The sequence below is a fragment of the Larus michahellis genome, chromosome 1 (genome assembly GCF_964199755.1).
Source record: "Larus michahellis chromosome 1, bLarMic1.1, whole genome shotgun sequence".
In the NCBI taxonomy this organism is placed as follows: domain Eukaryota; kingdom Metazoa; phylum Chordata; class Aves; order Charadriiformes; family Laridae; genus Larus; species Larus michahellis.
Genome location: NC_133896.1, coordinates 43,921,866 through 43,942,308, shown reverse-complemented (window position 1 = coordinate 43,942,308; position 20,443 = coordinate 43,921,866). Strand labels below are relative to the sequence as shown.

The 20,443-nt window shown below is 38.0% G+C and overlaps 1 protein-coding gene across 8 annotated transcripts in view; it reads left to right on the top strand.

The window, feature by feature from the left end:
- Positions 1-20,443, top strand: part of PPP1R12A (protein phosphatase 1 regulatory subunit 12A) — a 123,606-nt gene that overhangs the window by 52,515 nt on the left and 50,648 nt on the right. For all 8 annotated transcript variants that reach the window (XM_074574013.1, XM_074574004.1, XM_074574037.1 and 5 more), the window contains exon 3: positions 13,359-13,477. In XM_074574013.1, coding sequence (XP_074430114.1) covers positions 13,359-13,477 — 119 coding nt within the window. The remainder of the gene's footprint in view (positions 1-13,358; positions 13,478-20,443) is intronic.

Sequence of the window (20,443 nt, the reverse complement as noted above, 5' to 3'; positions counted from 1 at the left end):
AGAAGATGTAACAGAGAGGGGAAAATAGTGCAGAGTACCATTTAAAAAACAGAATTGCTAAATGCTTGCTTTTTTATTTTTCTCTGCTTTGTGTTGTACCAGATTAATGTAAAATAAATCTGAAATGGTAAAAATTCCTTTTTTGTTCAGGAATTAAAACTTGTGTTAAAAACGTTTTTTCTTGTGGGCTTTGTACCATACCTAGTTGTGAGTGTGTAGTTGATGTATTTTGAAGCTTGTTCGCAAGTATTTAGAGGCTATAGTACAGTTTTACTACTGAAATATGAATGGTTTTTTGTTTTCCCCAGAGTGAAAGAAGATGCATCTTCCAGCAAGTATAAGAGAAGCGTTTTTCAAAGATAACATAGTGACAGTTACACTTTCACGCAAAAGAAACAAAGGGAAGGGAGATGTCTCCTGAGGGAAGAATAGGGGTTTTACACCTTCATATACGTGTACTACATCTCGGTAACGGTTTGCCAAATGTTGCTGTAGATACTAAAATTTCACGTGAGTTCAAGGGATGAGAAATCCACTGAGTGTGGATACATTAAAAAACACAAATGCGTAATACATACATACAAATCAGATCTGATTCAGAAAATCCATGAAAGTAGTTGGAGACTGGAAAGGTATTACAGAAAAAGCAGCATGTATTTGCCCCATTTTTGTTCTCCTTGAAGATGTGCTCACTTTTGGAGACAGGCTGGGTGTTAAATGGATGTTTGGTCTAACTCAGTATGGTTGCTTTTATGTTTGGGAGGTACGTTTGATACATGTATTTACACATACAGACCCTAAGAGTTAGTACAGTTTCAGCATACACCTTCTTTATTTCACAGGTTTTAAAAGTTGAAGCATACAATTACTGTTAGAAAAACGTCTTAAGTTCAGAGCCTCCTCACTCAGTTCATTTAGGAAGAGAACAGCAGCTCGACCAACTCTACTGCTGTGCTCGCTTTCCTTCCTGCCCAGTGCTTCCTGTGTTGTATCCCCTCCTTCCCCTGGTATTTAAAGCAGACTTTCAAAGGCTTGTGTGTAACCGCTGCCTTGTTGCTGACGCCCATCTGTTTTTCCAGTCTGCAGATACCTGAAGGTGAACCCAGCCAAACTAGTTTGCTGAAGCCTCAGCAAGACATTGTCCCGAGATTTCTCTATTTTAGTAACAGTCCATTAAGACTAAATGAGTGATCATTGTCTGCTGTACGGAGGAGTGAGAGACAGTCCTGCAAACCTGTAGTTGAATACACAGATGTTCAGTGATAGGTGGTTTACTTGCAGCTCTAATTGCCTTGTGGAGACTGCTGTGGGTGCTGCGTGGTAGGTGGTGATTCCTGCCCATGGTAGAAGGATGGGATCGGTGCTCATCTGGCCACAGGCAGTAAAGGGAAATCAGTGCAGTGTCACAATATACTTCATGTGGTCTAACTTGAGACTACTGCAGAAATAGGCAGTTGTTCCTTCCTCTCCTTGGTTTTCCCTCCTCCACAGGCTCTTACCCCCTCTCTTGTGTTATCTAATGATCACACAATAATGTGGGAACTATTAGCGTAAGACTAGCCTTTGGGGGTTTGGAGGGTTTATTCTTTTTTGGATACATGAGCTGACCTGGCTTGCCAGCAGCCCTTGGCATAGATATGCGGGTATAAAAAAAAAGTCTGGGCTGCTTTTCAGACATAGCCTGTACCTCTGATCAGAAGCCTGCCTGTGCTGAGGTGGAGTCCTCTCCTTCATCTCCCACCTCAGGAGCCTGAACCAGCTGGTGCTCTTGAGTGTTCTTCCATGATATCTGAGGGTGGTGGTGCCACAAAATATGTTTCAAGGCAGTTGTTTCTAATCCATTGCTGTCTAATTTTTAAGAACTGGAGCTATTACTTACTGGAGTGTTTTTAATCTAAACTCTTTTGTGTAACCCGTTATAATCTTAGAAAAGCAAGGTACTATTTAGGCAAAGCAGATTCATAAAAATGTCAGGGAGAGCTCCCATCTACTTTAGCTTTGTTCCATGTTATGGTTTTACCTAACTGAATATGAAGCAAATTTACTAGTGATACATTGAGAAATGGATCTTTGGAGGGTAATCGGAAGTTTGGATCTGTGAATGGCAAGGTGAAGTTGGTAGTCTGATGTAAACCCCATGCAAACTGAGTATGCAAACTGATATGGGGTTTGGCCTGATAGAGATGCTACAAGGGGAATGAGCGTTTTTGTCAGGATTCAAGATGTTACTTCAAATGACGCAAGAAAATGTTAACTGGAGAGTAGAATTAAAAGGAAAAGGACCAAAGATAAAACCTGGTACAACCCACTTGGGAAATGAGAAGAGGACTTCATAAGGATATATTCTAAAACAAGCCATGCGACAAAATAAAAGCAGGAAAAGAAGATTTATTCCCAGCCAAAGAACAGCTCTTCTAGAAGAATGACCAACTTCTTACAAGTTGACGCTGGTAAAGATGCAGTGTTTGATTTGAGAGCTGTGAAAAGGTCAGTGCAGGCTTTGGAAGATTGCTGCAGTAAATTCATTTCTATTTGCTGCCTTGTTTCTTTCTGGAAAAACAGATTGGGAAAAAGTGTTAATGAGAGTGTTAAAAGACAAAATATGCTAGTATGGTAGTCTCTCTGCCCCACCCCCAGTCAAAGTGCAATGCTTGTTTTTTATTGGCAACATAAAAGTTCTCCTCCTCCTCCAAACTTGTATTAGATATCTGCAAGGAAAAAGCTCAATTCAATTACGGAAAATAATGGAGAAACTTGGAGAAGATCAATGAGCTAGTATCATTTGGCATTTTCTTTTATGAAGATATACTGTGGCATTATACTGTTTTCGATGTGTTTTTGCTGCATGTGTGTATGTCCTAACAATAATGAAGCACTAATTAAGTTGTTTAGGTTGATGGTGAAATTCCCTTTTTAAAATCTTATCATTATGTGGTAGAGTTTAATCTTTTGTACTGTGTAGCTCTGATCAGATGTTTGGATAAAAAACAGCTGGCAGAAATACACAGTAAGGTATGGGTGATGGGTTAGAGGAAATTATAGGACCTAACTGATTTGATACCTGTTTGTTCAACTGTGGGAGTCTAGGAGAGCTGGTCACTCTAGGATGCGCAAAGACAGTGTGTGCTCTGTGTGCCACCTTCTTCACACTGGGTTACTGTGTGCATCTCCACGTGTGACCCTAAATATTTGTTAGTAAGTCTGCTGCATTTCTGTTCTTTTAAAGGTAAATCTACTGGACCTTTAAGTTCAGAGATACGTTCTTTGAGGACATATGATTTAGTGGAAAGTATCTTTTTTTCTTTTAATATGTTTTAGCGGTTCATTGGATCTAATGAAAGGTCAAGGGCCTGTTGCCTGCTGTAAAGCTCAGAGCACTCTGATTTTTGGATGAAAAAGAGTTTAAAAATGCAGCTCATGTCTAAAAAAACCATCACGCCTTGAGAAGTGATATGCATAGGAAAGATCTTAATTGTTTATCACAGAGCATTGGTTTTATTAGTATCCTGAGAACAGTTTAGAGTGAGTATCTTACCTATGAATTCTGAAGCTAAACGAGCATCTGAGTGATACATATGGAAGAGAAGACATATGGAAGTGATACATATGGAAGCCGGGGAGCTTGGGTAGACTCCTGAGAAACGTAGCGCGTCAGGTCCTCCCTGGATGATGGCTCATAACTGCCCATTGCCACCCATTGGCTCCTATTTTTGAAGTATGACGGGAACATGGGAGGGCAGCTCTAGATACATGAGCAACAGGTTTTGAACTGAGCAAGTGCTTGGTAAGTATGGCATAATGTCACTTGTGAGGGCCTCATCAACTGATTCAAAATTGTTGTTTTAGAGAGAGGAAGTGATAGTTTCTTCTTAGACTATGGAATGTATGGAATGGTTAGCGCTATTAAATACTGAATATAGTATTTATTCAGTTATCTGATATAAAAATAATTTAACTCACAATAAAGTCGGGTTTGGGTGTTGTTTCTAGGAGAAAACATGGGTCTGGTGTAGGTTGTCACTTCTGTGCATCTCAGTTTTTATTTTCTTTGAGCTTTTTTCTGTATTGTGAGTTTGACCCTATTCTGCCACATACAGTAGATTTTCTAATGACACTAAAGCAACTTATGGCCTACTTATCCTTTCTTACAGCTCTGTCTTTTGTTGGATACCCTAAACTACGTCATTTCAGTGCAAGTGATCCTAATCTGTGTGTATTTTTCTAGTCTTATCCATGACTCAGGCAGGATAAAAGCTGCTTGAATTCTTCTGAAATCCATGTAAATATAGTGTGGTATTTCTAGAGGCATAAGGCTGTTCTGCATTGATGAGAGTGAGTTATTTGGAAACAATTCAGATACTAAGACACAAAAATATAGGGTTTTTTATAAGCAGTAGGTATGACAGGAGAGAAGTATGAAAAAGGAATTACTTGAAACCTCTTGATTACAAATGAGGTACTGCTTATCAAATTAAATAAAGAGTAAGAGTTTCTTTTGGAAAAATTGTGTTTTCAAGGAAGTTCAAAGTGAACTGGACAGGTAAACTGCTGTGACTTCCAGATTGCTGATACCTAATGAGGGGTCAGGCCGAGTTCAGTACTAGTGGGCGATGCTAAAAGCTGCACTGTGGTAGCAGTGTTGCTTCAGAGAGAGATTTGCTCACTATATTGTTGCATAATATAATTACAAACAAGATAAGTTCTGTGCTGTAGTGATTACATCTATGCTAATATCTGTTTAAGCACAGTAAAAAAATTGATCTTTGTTTAAGTTTTTTCTGATATAAATGCCAACTCATGGCTGTTGGAGGAAAATAAGGTTGTTAAGTTAGGTCCATATTCAAAACTTCCACTGAAATAGAAAGCAGCAGTTAAAAATCAGAATTTGCAGTGCTACTATGGCCAAATCTAGCAATGCTACTCTTGGCACAAGGCAGGAGGGAGAGGGAGCTAGCGGTGTCAGCACCTTTTGTTGACGAGGAATTAGCTGAGGAAGGTGGGCAGCAGCATGGTTTTCCTTCCTCCTCCTCCTTTTCTGCCTCCGTGCTGTTGTTACCTTTTCTTTTTATCTGGTGTAACTCAGTCCCCCAAGTATTCACCTTGATAACACTTCCGTAAATCACCACAAATGCTTGGGGAGTTGCTACAGGACAGTATCCTGAGCTAGAGTTACTGTATTGTACTCTTCTGCAGCTGCAACAAAGTATTTTTCAAACGCAACCTTCATTTTTGCGCTATAGGGTGCAAGAAGGATAATTGGGTTTAGATAAATCAGGCTCTGTGCAGAAAAAAACCTCAGCAAAACCTGTTACCTGTGGTTGAAAAACAAGATGTATTTTTGTTGTCAGACTTCTTAATGTTTCAAAATTTCCAGTACTTTTTGTGAATGTTGGACTCAAAACGCGTTGATCTGATAGCTTAAAACTCGGTTAATTCTTTGGGGATTGAATTTTTTTTTAGCTTTGCTTTGTTTAGGAATTTTTGTGAATTTTGACAGTATTTGCTGTAAAATTTCGTATGCCTCAGCTTGAAAATCAACATACTTTTACTAGGAAGCTTATAAAGTATTTGTTTCTTAATTTTTCAAAGACTTCAAAGTAAAAGAAACACTTGTTCACCGAGTGCGTAGTAAAATTAACATTTAATATGCAGTTTAAAAATACTTTTTGTTTTTCTTTCTTTCTCTCTTTCTCTCTTTCTCTCTTTCTCTCTTTCTCTCTTTCTCTCTCTCGTTCTCTCTTTCTTTCTTTCTTTCCTGCTGAAGTTTTTGCCCGGTATTCATCCTAGCATTACCAGGCTACAGGTAATTTTTTTTTTGTTTTCTTTCTTTTTTTTTTTTTTTTGTAAATAGGTTATAGCATATGTTTCCCTATATAGCGTTCTTCATGTTTCCTACTTTCCTCTTCTCAGTCACTGTTTACTTTCACCTAAACATTGCTCTGCCACCTCTCACACGTCTTTCCTCTATATGGATACGGTAAAATATGAAGGCTTAGTTGCTTTTCATATGCTGCATGTAGGAATTTTTCCTATTTCATCTTTGCACCGTTAATGTTTAGGTGGCCGCCTACGTACAAATATTTCTAGAGCTTATTACTGGATTTTTTCAGAGGTTTCTTGGAACACAGGAGGACTAAGACTAACCAGATACTGTTATCTGCACTATTTCTTCTATGCTTATGCATACCAAAAAGGAAAACAGATGTGATTCTAGTCACTGTGTTTCCTTGGGTGTGCAAGTTGCAGTGGAGGCTACTAGGGACAGCCAGCTGTGTGCAGAGCTCAGTCGTCTGTTGGTACGTTGTGGAGTGTTGGCTTCATAAACATAAATAAAACATAAATCTGTTTTTCATATAGGTACAGTATTTAGAATTGATAGAAAGTGCTGTTTGCATAGGGGGAATTATTTTTTCTCTTCATGGTAGCACACTACTTCGAAAACTTGTTGGGAGTATTTGACAATTCTGAAGCAAAGATGTGTGTCTGTCCAAGATGCCTTTTGTAGCAGCTTCGCAAGGGAGAATCAGAAGCTGGATTTGCTGCTATCTAGAGGAGCTCTTGCATATTGAAGGATATAAAAAGGTCTTTTCAAACTGGTACATAATTTAGGAAAAGACATACGCTGAAATCTAGATCAGACTGGTGAAAATTGAAAAGAAATGTTACTTCCCATTTGCTTAGAAGCATTTGGCCATTTGTTTATCAACTATTTTTTTTTATTCATTTTTTTTATTGTCTCTAACTGTCTGAAGTTCTCATCTCTGGTGTTCTGCAAGAGGAAATCATAAATTCACCTGAGATCTCTTGTTGATATCAGCTGTCTAAATATCATCACTCACATGTATCAGGAGAAGTAATTATCTAGTTTTGCCAAATAATCCTAATTGGCCTCATTTAACTTGGTGTTTCATGTAGCTGCTGGCTGATGCTACTGTTCATAGGGGGAACATTCCTATTTAGAAAGTGCTGCAGCATTTTTTTTCCAAGAGAAAGATGTGAGTGAGAGTCTTCTGGAATTTGCAAAGAAGCATAACCTTAAAAGTGCCTGAGTTTCATCATGATTTGATTTTAATTTAAATGCCATCACAGAAGCCTGTCTTCTTCTGTCAGTCTCTATTCAGTTCTAAATGTTTAGAGGCAGAAGGTTGAGGCACAGCGTGGGATGGCATTTTGCAGAGTGCCTGAGTAAGACATCCCTATGAGGTTGACTTAATTATTTTTCAAGTCATTTGATTTATTCTACATCGGTCTTAAAATCATGCAGCGAAAAGTATTCTTGGCCCAATTGAATTTGTACAGTTTTGGTTCCAGTATTGAACGTGGAGCCTTCATTTTCATCTATAAATTGTAGATTGAGGACAAAGGACAAGTGCAGGAGTATCTCAGCTGGGGAGAAAGGGGGACAAGGGAAACTATCTGTAGGTTGTCACTAAAGAGGGCGAGGAGATCCCTGGTTGTGCCGAGCCGGGTGCCCCCAGCCCAGGCAAGCAGAGCTCCTCCGTGCCTTGCGAGACCTGCCCTATGGTGCACACATTTTAATGCTCTCCACCCTGCGCTTAAAAGGGCTGCAGTATTTATTTCAAAAACAGTGAAATTGTGACTTTTTATCTCATGACATTTATATGGGTTCTGAATAATGTGTTTAAAAGCGAGCGTGGCAGTGTGAGGGTGCGTGAGAGAGTATTTGAGGGGCGGCTGGGTACTGGCTCTGCATCGTAGCCAACTGACTTTGAAACTTGCTCACTGAGACAGGGCGTATGTGTACTGTGTACCACAACAGAATTTAGCACAATGTTGTTGTAATGTTATTGTATTTGCTTCAAGTTTGTATTATTTAAGATTTTTTTTTTTAAAGAAAATGAAAGTGAAAGAAAAATGCCAGGCCTTTCTTTAATACGTTATTTTGAGAAGTGCACCTTAAAAATTCAAGAATCACATAGAAGCTGTAATTTTATCTCTTGATATGTTGTATCTGCAGGTAGGTATACCTTTGCTTGGCTGGCCTTTAAGTATTATTTTTGGTGCAAATTTAAAAAAAAAAACCGAACCAAACAAAACCAAACCAGACCCAAACCGAACCACTTTTGAGAAGGGCTAGGGAGCTTGGGGTAGCATTTGTGCTTCTGGCTGAGTTAATAACAACACTGTTAAGAGTTTAAATTTGAAGTGAAACTTTTCTGTGGTGAGAAAATATTTAAAGAAATATTGCCAGACACTCAAACCAACAGAAAGTCTGAAAAGGATCAAGTGTTACAGTTTTAGTGTACTTCAACTTGGAAAAAACAAAATTGGAAACAGCAGTGTTAAATTTTTTTATTATTATTTGTTAAATGTCTCTTGAAGGTCTAATTGTTTGGCCAGATTCATTATTAGTAATTTGAATGATTTACAAAGACGTACTTTTAAAACTGTATTGATACTTTATATTTTAAAAAAAACCATTGAAATAATTGTGAAAGGCATTTTAAAAGAAGGCAATTAAAATACATATTAAAAACTTACATGTCTCTGGAATTTGTTTTTACATTCCGTGGACTGTGGGGCAGATTTTTTTCATTGTTTCTTTCTTCAAATGAGGGCTTGCACAGCTGCATGAACACAGTGACACTTTTTCTGTCTTTGGCTCCCTATTATCATTCGGTTAAGAGACTCATGGAATTAATTAGAACTCCACCATCTATGGATTAAAAAAAAACAAAACAAAACAAAAAAACCAGCTGGGTTTAGCTGAAATTGCTAATTAGTTAAAAGCTGTTGGAAGACCATTTGTGGTGTTGGTTGGTGCCCCCGCTATCAATTAAGCCATGTTTCCCTGGAAGGCCACACTGAACGTGTTTATTTTAAATGTATATACATCATGTCGAACCTCTATTCAGGAAGAGATTTTTTTGGAGGGTCCCTCTCCTCACATTTTAGAAGTTAGAAACCGCCAACCAGTCTTCTGACTAATCGGAAGGGACCTCTTGTTTTCACTAGTTAGTCTCCGATGAGCTTGGTAAGCAATTTTTAACAAACCGAATCAATTCAGCGGCCACTTCTCTGCCCTGCCCTGTGCTTGCCACCCTGCTGGTGACCTTCAGGTTCAGCGAGTACTTAAAGTTAATTATATCCCTAATGACTTCGCAAACTTGCTTCCAGATATTGTGAACTGGGGCAAGGTTCGAATGTAAACATATGCCCCTCTTTCTGTTGCTGAGGTAAATAATATTAAAATGTTATTGGCAGCGTATCTTGTCTGCAGCTAACAAATTTAAGTAAAATCAAAGTTTGAGCACCTTCCAGCTTTTTAAGTAAATGCTTCCTAAATTCACAAATAAGACTCAAGTTTGGATATTACTGTCTTCAGAGAGAGGTGTCTTCCTCTCCGTTTACTTTGTGTGTCCCGCTACATTTTGTTAATATACTTAAACACACAAATCAGCTGTAAAGAGTTGTTTGTTTATTTATTTGTTTTTAATTCAGAGTGTAGGCCGAGTCGCTAGGTAAAATTTTTAACTTCCAGTTCCTGAACTTGGTTTTGCTGTGGACTGTTTGGCTTTTGTACAGTAATCTCAGAGGGTTGTTATTTACTTTCTCAGAGATACTGAGATTCCAACCCTTTACGAAAGGTATTGAAATGTATTTTTCATAGAATGATGGGAGATAGTCTGGGTTTCATAATAATTATAAAACCATAGAATACCAGGTTGGAAGGGACCTCAAGGATGATCTGGTCCAGCCTTTCTTGGCAAAAGTGTGATTGAGACAAGATGGCCCAGCACCCTGACCAGAAGAGCGTGCAATGATGGGGAATCCACCACTTCCCTGCGGAGATTGCTCCAATGGCTGATTGTTCTCATTGTGAAAAATTTTCCTCTTGTGTCCAGTGATAGAAAATAAATGTTTCATGTTTTTTTCAAGGTTGTTAATTTCAGTCTGTAATAGCTATTGAGGAATATACAGCAGTGATTGCTAAAAGAGAAATTTCAAATAGAAGTATTTTTGCCTTCATAAAACAATGATATCACAAAGCAAACTTGTTCTTCCAGTCTTACCCAGACTGCTTAATGCTTGTCATGGAAACATCAGGGCAAAAGTATCAGGAACAATATTATTTTATTTTCCTGCTCTTGTCTTTCGTCATGTTCCTGGGATGCTTGCAATTCTCTTTACTTAGACCACAAGAGTGCCTAAAAGAGGTACCTTTAGCTTCAATATCAACACTTGAAAGCTTTAGCTCCAAAAATAAGCATGATATGGATCAAGCTACTGTTTCCTTCTTACTTACATTTTGAATGAGCACCTGCCAGAATATTATATAAATTCTCATCGGATTTTCTGAATTATTCATCTGTAGCTGTCTGTTGAACGTGGCCATTTTGCTACAAGTGAATTACAAAAGACATAAATTTAACTGCTATACCAAAAGGTTTTGTAAGTAAGTGGCGGTGGGAGTCCTATATATTTCTACTTTTCTGCTGCATCCAAGTTTGCATTTATATGCAAGATTTTAATATGTGGTACCAGAATAAGTGAAATGTCAAAATACCCATATTTGAAGTCATAGTATAATTATTAATTTACATTTAGGTTGAAATATAATCTGTTTGGCAAGTAATTTTTTAAAAAAACAACAAACCCTTCTGATTTTTAGGATTATTCTGGTACTGGCTTGTGCTCAGCTATGCTTTACAAACTCAGAGCATCGTTCTATTGGTCTTGTTTACCAAAGCTGTTCCCTTTCTGTATGTGATGCAGAGTCAAGTTACCTACACATCTGAACTGATTGCTCTCCTTTCCCTTGGTAGCACTAGGCTTCCTAATAAAATCTACGATCCTGTAGGCACCATGGTGACTTCGTGCATGATCTGAGCCCTGTCATTGCTTTGCTGAAGCTATTATTACTGTAAATAACATTAAGAAAATGCATAAACTTTTTTCAGGATAGGGTCTTCTGTTTCTGAATGATGTGGATAACAGAACAAACATGGATTTCCCTACCAGGCTTAAAAGGTGTCTTTAAAATACTTGGATTTTGAATAATTTGGTTTATACTGAGTACGGCTCTTTCCCTATTAATTTGCTTGAGGGCATCACTACTAATTTTTTGGTGGGGGTAGCAGAGGGGAGGCCTAGTTGGAGTGTCTGAAGGAAGGTTGGGAAAGGACCATTCCCAGTTCCCTGCAGAGAAGCGTGCTGCCTTCCATCTTTCTCCATCCCTTTAAATCCCATGAACTCAGGCAGGTTCACCCATCCTTCCTTTGCTGACCCAGGAAAGCGTAAGCACGTGCAAAGGGGAACTCGGATAACTCTACTTCTCCTGCCCTGCTAATCCCCCTAGCTCTGCTGATCTGATTTTGGTCTGTAAGCAGCTTAATTTTTGGAGTCTTACTTTAAAGGATCAGTTGATCTTGAAGTTGTTCTTATATCTAAATAATAACTCTCTGAAATGCTACTGTAGACTTTCGTTCATTCCCTACACTTTCTTATGTATTGCTCCTTTTATCATGTCTCTAAGTTATTGGCCTGGTTGACCAAATCAACCACTTCAATGAGATATGTATTTTCAATGAGATGTGTATTTTCCTTTAAAAAGTAGCTTAATTTTTCCCTATAGGTGTTATATGGAAACAGGTAAAAATCAGGTTTTTTAAACATCCTGGTTTTCATGTCTGCTTTAGAAAAAATAGGTTGAAAGCAGGTGGCTGTTGATTTGGGATTTTTTTATAAAGATATTTTTGTCAGTGGTTGGCTTTGGTTTTGAATCAACGTTTTGACTTTGTAAGAAAGTTAGTTTCCCCACTGCTGGTTTTGCCTGTTTAGCAGACACCCGGCGTAGCAATTACCTGATCTGTAATCTGGAAGGCTGTGTCACTCTTGAAGCAGTACAGCTTGTATTGTTGAGAAATGTTGCTACTTTGTATTAATTTTTCATTCCCGCAAAAGTTAAGTCTGTAAACTGGAGAGAGATAAGGGTCACAGCGGCACTCTTTTAAGAGGAACAGAATAAAACCAGCACCACATACCAGCATCAAAGTTAGTGGTGACAACTGACGATGCATATCCCAGGAGATACGGTTACACTTCTGGGAATTCATTTCCATTCTGTCAGTTCTTTTCTCTTCTTGATGTAATTACAGAGGTTTAGTAACAAGTGCTATTTAAATCATACATTAAAAAATGGAAATCTGTGAGAGTACTTGACGCTGAGTTGTTGAATAAAGATAAGGAAAATATGATCCTAGATCTGGAATCTGTTGCTGTTAATTGGCAGTAGTTAAGCAGAAGTACTTTAAAGCATTTTATTAGTGTTGGATTAATTTTGTGATTGTCTCCTGCATAATTTGGCTTTCTGCAGTAGTGAGATTAAGAAAGCACTTTTGATTTCATACACTTGTTACTGAATGGATAACTGGTTTTTTGGGTCTGAGTATTTCCCGGTTATTTTTTTTTCTCAAATATATGGAAAGTGTAAATTAAGCTCTGCAAAGCATGAGGTATGTTTGCTATATTTTGCTGTATAGAGTCCTATCGTGGCTCAAACTGTTCAATTTGTTACGGGAGTGGAAATGTTACGGTCAGAAGGTGTAAGACTGATCTGTATTGATGTTTTAATTATTGTTCATTGTCTACTTAGAAACAGACTATCGATTAAGCTGTAGGTTCTCAATAACATTATCGTCTTATGGTTTAATACAATTAAGTAACTTAATCTTTTTGTGACATATTGTTGGAATTGATCCATTTGACTTAATTTGAAATTCAGAAATAAATTCCACTGCGTCTGGATTGTTGACTCCTGATACAGTAGTACTTCAAGTAAGAAAGCACTTAGTGGAGTTGGAATATGGTGTAAAGTCCTGCTTCCTTTCTCCCCTCACGTCTCTCCGCACCAAAAGCTGACCTTACGAATAGGAGCAGAGGTGATTCTGGTTTTATTAACTTTATGAAGCTGCCTCGGAGACCAGGAGTCATCGTTATGGCAAAGTACAGAAACATAATGTGCCACTGAATTTGGAAGTTCTAGGAAGAGTGGCTTCAGTGGTTCAACCCCTCCTGCCTCGCGTTGATGTTTGTTCATCATCTAACAATTTTCTTCTTTCAGTTCTTGCAAGTATACATTTAAACGTGTCAGGAGTCTTTGTGGCAAACTGAAGAGCAGAGTGCTATTTGTGTTAATGGGTATTATGATGGAAAGACACGCAGATATTCAGGGATTGTAGACAGTCATGAGGTTTTTTTACTTATACCTAATATAGCTGTTTTTATGAATTGTATATGTGCATGTATATACCCATTGCATATGATAACCTAGTGGCTGCTATTTTTTTTTGCATCAGCTTTACTATGTTGCTTACGGTTTATTTTTCAATTGGCAGGTATTTAATTAGTCAAGGAGCACATGTAGGAGCTGTAAATAGTGAAGGAGACACTCCATTAGATATTGCTGAAGAAGAGGCAATGGAAGAGCTGCTTCAGAATGAAGTAAATAGACAAGGTAATTTTGAATATGGAAGGGTGGTTTTGTTTATTGGACACTACATATATTTTTGAAAACTTATGCTGAATGAGGAATTTTGAAGTCACTGAATTTATTTTCTAAAGAGAATTGTCAATGCAACGTATAGTGCTCAAGCTGTCTTCTAGGTGTTTTTACTCAGCCTAGCCTCTTGTGAAGGAAGAGGTCAGAAGTATTGAACCCAGGGGTTGATTGGATTCTCGCATTCACTTAACAGAATTTAGGTAGTAGTCAGATACTATGGATGGTATTCAGTGCATCTGGGATATAGACTATGTCTAAAGAAGTTCCTGCCTTAAAGAGGGGAGAAATAGGCACTTTTAGAGTGACTTAGGTGTCAGTGTTAGAGTAAGGTGAATCCGGCCCTAAGGTAACTGTTTCTTTCCATTGACTACATGAAAGCCTAGAATAACTAAAACAAGAGTAAACAACCATACTGTGTCCCATAAATCATGCTTTGTGTCTAGTTCTGACCTTTCAAATGTCCTTCTACAATGTCAAAAGTCTTAAACTAGTCTTGGCATAAGGAGTCTTAGATTGCACTTGTTTTAGGCCTGAGAACCTATCATGAAACTTTAAGTTCCTCCCTGTTTTGTGTACTCTTTTGAGAGTGTTCATCTAATAGTACATGCATAGGTATCAAGTTTTGACAGCATCGTTTAAAAATGTATGCCCTAAATTTACGCACCTTGCTCCTAGAAAATAGCTAGTACTGGCAGTGGTGTCTTTACAAGAGAAATTGGCCTTTGAAAAATCACATTGATTCATTTTTCCCTGCTTTTTTTCCCCCTCCTTAAACTACCGTTTTCCACGTTCCAATCCTCAGGTGGGTTTTCCAGTGAAAGATCTTTGAAAGTTTCTTTTTTTTTCCATTCCACAGAGGAAAGAATATCCAGTTGTTGACTGACTACCTCGAGTCCAATAGAAATGCTCTGTTATCCCAGAACTCCCAGTTCAAGAACTGGGGTGCTGTGGTCTAAGTTATATTATATATTGAATGAAGATGACATTCAGAGTGAAGATGGAGCCTTGTGGGGGGTGTGCCAGGGGACTGCATCTCCATTACTTCTAGACCCCTGCCCGCCTCTTAAAAGGTTTCTTCCTCCTTGAAAGTGTCAGGGTTTTTGTAGCATTGTATTTATATCTCTAAGATAGATTTACATAATTTAACAGTAAACTGGTAATTGCTTCAGGCTTTGACCTGATTTAATTGGTATGGTTAAACCCATTTAATGCCCAAAGCAAGTGGATGACGTGATATGCAGGGAAATAAGAGATACTGATATACAGCAGTAGACTGTAGATTTGACAAAGGCTTTGATTCAATTATTTGGTAGCGTTAATGGAATTTTGATTAACAGTTCTTACAGTTAACACACGAAGAACAGATTAGATAGTTGAGATATTTTTTGTCTGTACTGCCATTTGTCTATTTTAATTTGGAAAAAATACAGTTGTTGTTCTCTTTTCTAACAGTACTGTCAATCTTTGCTGGAGAGTTATTTCTGGAACATACCTCAGCCTGAATTCTTGAAGGTTGTTTTTGAAACATTTGACTTTAGCGATGTGCTATACTAATTGACTGTAGTAGTTCTTTGTAAAATTGACATTATATGGGAAGAGACCTCTTCCATAATCTCTTATTTATATGTTACTGCTTTTTTAAAAAAAAATGTTATATGGGGGCTTTATGTACATTTTTACAATGCAGAGATTCAACATTACGTGCTGATTTTTATTCTTTTACAAATTTAATTACTTTGAACAGCCCAAACGTAAAATTAGCATTGGCAACCTAAACTCAATGCCACAACTCACTGAAAATTTCAGTGTGGTTTGCATAGTTTGTATTTAAAGCTTACAGTAAACTATCTATGGTATTGTCTTCATGAGTCTGAGAAGAATGTAGATGTTCCCACACTGTAGCTGTTAGATTCTAAAGGGATAATTCAGGTTGTTTTAAAATAGTAAATTTCACTTGCTATGGAAAACCTGCTTTCCAAGCATTTCTGTTACATTTTTATGTCACTTGGCTTGCTGACTAGCTAAAGGATTTTCAGAAGATTGGTCTTTCTCAGATGATTCAAAAAATACATTGGTTGAACGAGGCACCATGTCAGGTGAGAAAAAACTTGCTGGGGCTGTGCCTCAAAATGGTTTGACCTCCCTGTGTGGAAAACAGGGATTGGATGCTGTGCTGCAGAGTGACCACACTGTGAACATCCCTGACAGCATTTCTGCCTTCCTGGTCTTAACAAGACACTAAAGCCTATTGTTATATATATAGCCTATATATAATTTTATTTATATACATATATATTTATAGATATTTACACACAGAGATATATATGAATGCATGTTTATATATATGTGTTCTACGTAGCTTGTTTTGCCGTTAGAGCACTTAGGAGTTCCCGTTTCGCAGAAGCAGGGAAGAAGGCATGCAGCATTCCTCCTTCTGAATTTGTGTCTGAAGGTGTAAGAGCTAAGGGCTTTTACCTGCAGGGATGAAATCATAGGAAATATTTAATGATTGTGGATGAGAATGGAATAGAAAGAGCATGGATCTGGATGTGCACTTGTCGTGTATGTCTTATTAAATCACAAGACAGTTGTCTCAGCAATAAGCTTTTAATCATGCTTTTGATGGCATCCCTAACTTGCATTTAAAGTTAACATCATACACAGAATTACTGTCGCCATTATCATGATCACTGGGAAAGTGCCTAATTGTGTGTATGTTGTGGCTAGAGAAGTTAATAGCTCTAAAATAGGAACTTAATTATTTGTCTTAATGCGGAATTAACACTGATGCATTGTGACAGCTTCATCTTTGACTATACATGTGGCTGAATGCAATTATCCCTCCAGCTTCAGCATTGCTCCACATATGAAATAAATCAGTGCCGCAGTTTTGATAATGCAAGGTGACTGTGGGGACTGTGGCATGGTCAGCCCTGGCTCAGTATTACTGGTGGTGGAAGATCAGCCTATTTATTTTGAAAATAAACAAACCTGAGTGCCAAAAAATCTTACCTCTGTATAGGTAAAATGCACAGTGTGAAAATTAAGTGGATGTTTTCTGTAACATTCTTGCCTTGCAACCTTTTCATTATAGTTTCATTTTTGTATTCCTTAGTTAATGCTGTGAGTATGGCTTCCTGCGTATGGGTGTCAGCAGTCAGAGTCTTTTGGTGGCAAAAGATTGCCTGGAACGATCAGTCAGGTTCATTGTGATTTCAGATATGTTGAAGTGATGACATTTTTCTGTTAGAAATCTGAGGAGAATCACCATGTTAGCTCACCCTTGTTGCTGCTTTTGCAGACCTTCAGTCTTTATAGGAAAAGTTCAAACAGAGCCTTCCAGTTGTGCAACTATTCAGCCTTCCACAGGTCATCAGTTTGTTTGTACTTATGCCCAATTTTTACAGGTATTGAATTATGTTTTAAGAACACGTCTAGCTACAAGACAAAAAATGGGAGCCTCTGGCGACAATAAATTCACAGAAATAACAGAATACAACACAGTTCAGCTCTATGGGACATTGCAGGCTTAATTAAAAGAAGGCTCTGCAGTGTTTGCTCATCCTATTTTAGCGTTCAGACTCCAAAATCAGACCTGTCTAGAGAGGAGATGGTCAGTGATCCAAATTAATCTTCTTGGTTATCAAGTTCTGTTGTAAGGAGATGAAAGAAGAGAGTTTTTATAGTAGTTTTCTCCAATATCTATCTTTCTTCAGTTATTCTGATCTCCATATGTGACACTTCTAAATAGTGACCCCTGGTTCAGGCGTCATTTCATGTGTCCTCTTGTGTGGGCCACAGATCCCTAGACAAGGCCACCTGTGTTCTGCTGAGCACAGAGCAGGACCCTGTTGATACACTAATTCAGTAATTCTGAACTAAAGGAGTAGCTATCCTAGAAGTGAAGCCATAGCACTCCCCTAGTAAGGAAAGCATTTTTCTACCCTAATCTTCAAAGGGGAATTGCTGGCTTAATTATTTTTTGAGCTTAAAACCTAGTTTAGTTTTCTACTTTGTGAGAACATAAATTGGATACATGCTCAGGTAAGGTATAAAGATTTTTTGACACAGTTACAAGCACTTCACAAATAGCAAAACTAGGTGTTTTATGGAAATTATTTCAAAGTTGGGCTGAACAACTCTTCTCTCTGCGCACCATGTGTTTTAACTATTTTGTGTGTTATACAAAAAACTTCTTTTAGGACCTGTTTTGTTGTTTCTCCATATGGCTGAGATCTTTATCACGGGCCAGTCCCATGTATATAGGTGCCACTGCAATCCACGTAATTCTTTATCTTCATTAAAAATATTTACAGCTTCTTGATACGGTCCCTTATGTTTCTACTCTGCAGTGTTTCAGCATACCGAAAGACAGTCGTGTAAGGTTTTCATTTGCGCTGGTGAAAGCTGGCAGACTTGACAGAGATGTGGCTTTAGTCCCGGCGAGCCCTGGCCAGTTCTAAATGCTGCCTCTCCTCAGGTCTCGAGTAGGGTTAAGTGTAATGGTTTGAAGCGATTTTTCAGCTGTTTATCATCAGATGGCCTCTTAAAATTATTTTTAACCGCTTAAGCAGTTATTTTGAATTATAGGAAACATTCTCGGGAGGTGAGTTAGGGGGGAGAGGTGACGTGAGGTGAATCAGGATTTCATGATACAGCATGGTGGCTGCTCACTAACGGTCAGAGAGATCCCTTCTCCTTTTCCAAGGAGAAGCAAATGTTCCTCATTCTTAATTATAGGTAAATGTAACAAGACTCTCTCGGATGTATTGCTTAACTCAGCTCTGTTTATGTGAATAAAATGCGAACTATTACATTTGTATATAAACATTCGCTACATGAAGTAAAAAGTGGGTTGCTCTTCCATGCAGTATCTATAAAACATGCCTTTATATGGCTGAGGAGTCCTGAAACAATGATTCAGCATTTAAATTTATGCTGAATTTCATTAAACGCTCACTGAACGGCCCACTCTTTCCAAACCTGTTTGGAACTGTTGAATAACACTTGTTGATCAGAAAAAAATTAAAGCATTTAGCAATAAATGAGTAATGATTTAAGGAGCTGTGAGGCTGCCAGGGGGGTTAAGCGTACTGGTGTTGAGCGGGAATCCTGGGGCTGCGGCTGAGCTGGGAGGCAGCGCATTGCCATCTATGGGCCGTAGGGAGAAAGTGTTGGAAACGTATGACCAGCATTTTCTTTTTCCCTGGTATCTTAATAGAGGCTGGAAAACAAAAAGCAAGAAGAAAGGTCCTTACAAGGTATAATAAAGGCTCTTCACATGCCGTTTTCTGTAATTAATAATGGGAATTGTATTTAGCTTATCTCAAAGAGCAGCTTTTTTTTTTTCTGCGACGCAGAGTTTAATTCCTGTTTTCGTGCCAGTTACTAATGTGGGATGTTTTACTTCGATTGGCAAGATTCTCATACTTTCTTCTGTTGAAAGATGATCAAAAATTACTGTCTTATAAAATAATGTATCCATGCAGCCATTAGTCCTCTGCAGCCATTATATCTTGTGTGGGCTTCAGAAATGCAATCGTTTGTGACATTGATAGAAGTCTGTGTTCAGTAAGAGTTACTTTTTCTGCAAAAACATTGCTATTTTGACATAATTCTCTAGGTCTTTAGGCATACCTGGAAAATATGCTTGGAATTAACCATCAGAAGTTCCAGATCAGGGTTTCGGAGGAGTTTTTTCTCTGTTCTTCCTTTATACAAAAGTGCCTCAAAATGACCAGCCACACGCAGGAAGAGTTTTACACTGATAGGAATTTACGTCAGGTTCTTCAGGTGGAGAAGGTTACTCATGCTGATAAGGATTCACAGTTAGACCTCGGGCATGCAAAAAGGCGACGGACATAAGCGTGACTAACAGATGATATATAACCCAGTTATTTGTGCAGTAGTGTTTTGCAGGCAACACTGACATGTAAATGACTGGACTCTAGAGAATTATTTTCCCAGGATCTGCTGATCTGCACGGCTGTGTCATTCTGAAAGGCAAGCAGATGCGAAGGCCCAAGGAAGTTACAGTTTGCAATAGTTCACACATCAATATGTAGGAGCCTTTTAGAGGAATGAGAATATGTTCTTCTCAATACGTTATTGATTCAAAGTTCCTGGTTTTCGTTCTTCATACCTGTCAGAGTTATAAAGATTGTTAGATATTTAAAATTTAATCTCTGTTCAGATGTAGTTAGTCATGGGTTGTCTTGAGAGAGATCCTCTCAAGTGTTTTAGAAACTTTCACGTATTTAATTTTTACCACAGCGTCTTTCAAACAAGTGGATTTTAGCTTTTTCCGCTGCTTAGTGCTTCAGCAATCTTCTGTGTCTTCCTGCATCTTGCAGATTTGTCCTCCAGATTATGGGGTTTCATCAGTTTCTGATAAAACGTAATTCTGTTAATTTTTATTTAATTGCCAAGACTGAAATGATTGTTTCAGGCAGTTAAGTGGACGAGTCTAGGAGTTAAGTCAGGTGCTTAGAATACTTAATGTATAACCTGACTCAGTTATTTTACAATACGTAGTAAAGTTTTATCTTTTCATCTGTTCTTAACATAAATTTTTACCGGATTTACTTAGTGAACCGACTTTTCTCAAACTGATCTTTCTTTGTGTTTTGGTTGGCCTTTTTTTGTAAATTAAATATTTTTTTTTCCGTTTTTTATATATTTGTAGTAAGGGAATAACTGTTATGATGTGAATTGACGAAAGAATAATAAAAAAGAAGCGAACTCGGTTGTAGCGCTGTCATATGCTACCACAAACCAAACAAATGACACGTTATATTTCCAAAAGCATGTAATAATTACATTCCTTCTTTCTGCATTTCAGGAAATTTTGATATGGGCACGTCATTTTCAAGGGTTTTCTTGCTCTGTAATTGGGGAATTGCAGCATCTGTGACATACCAA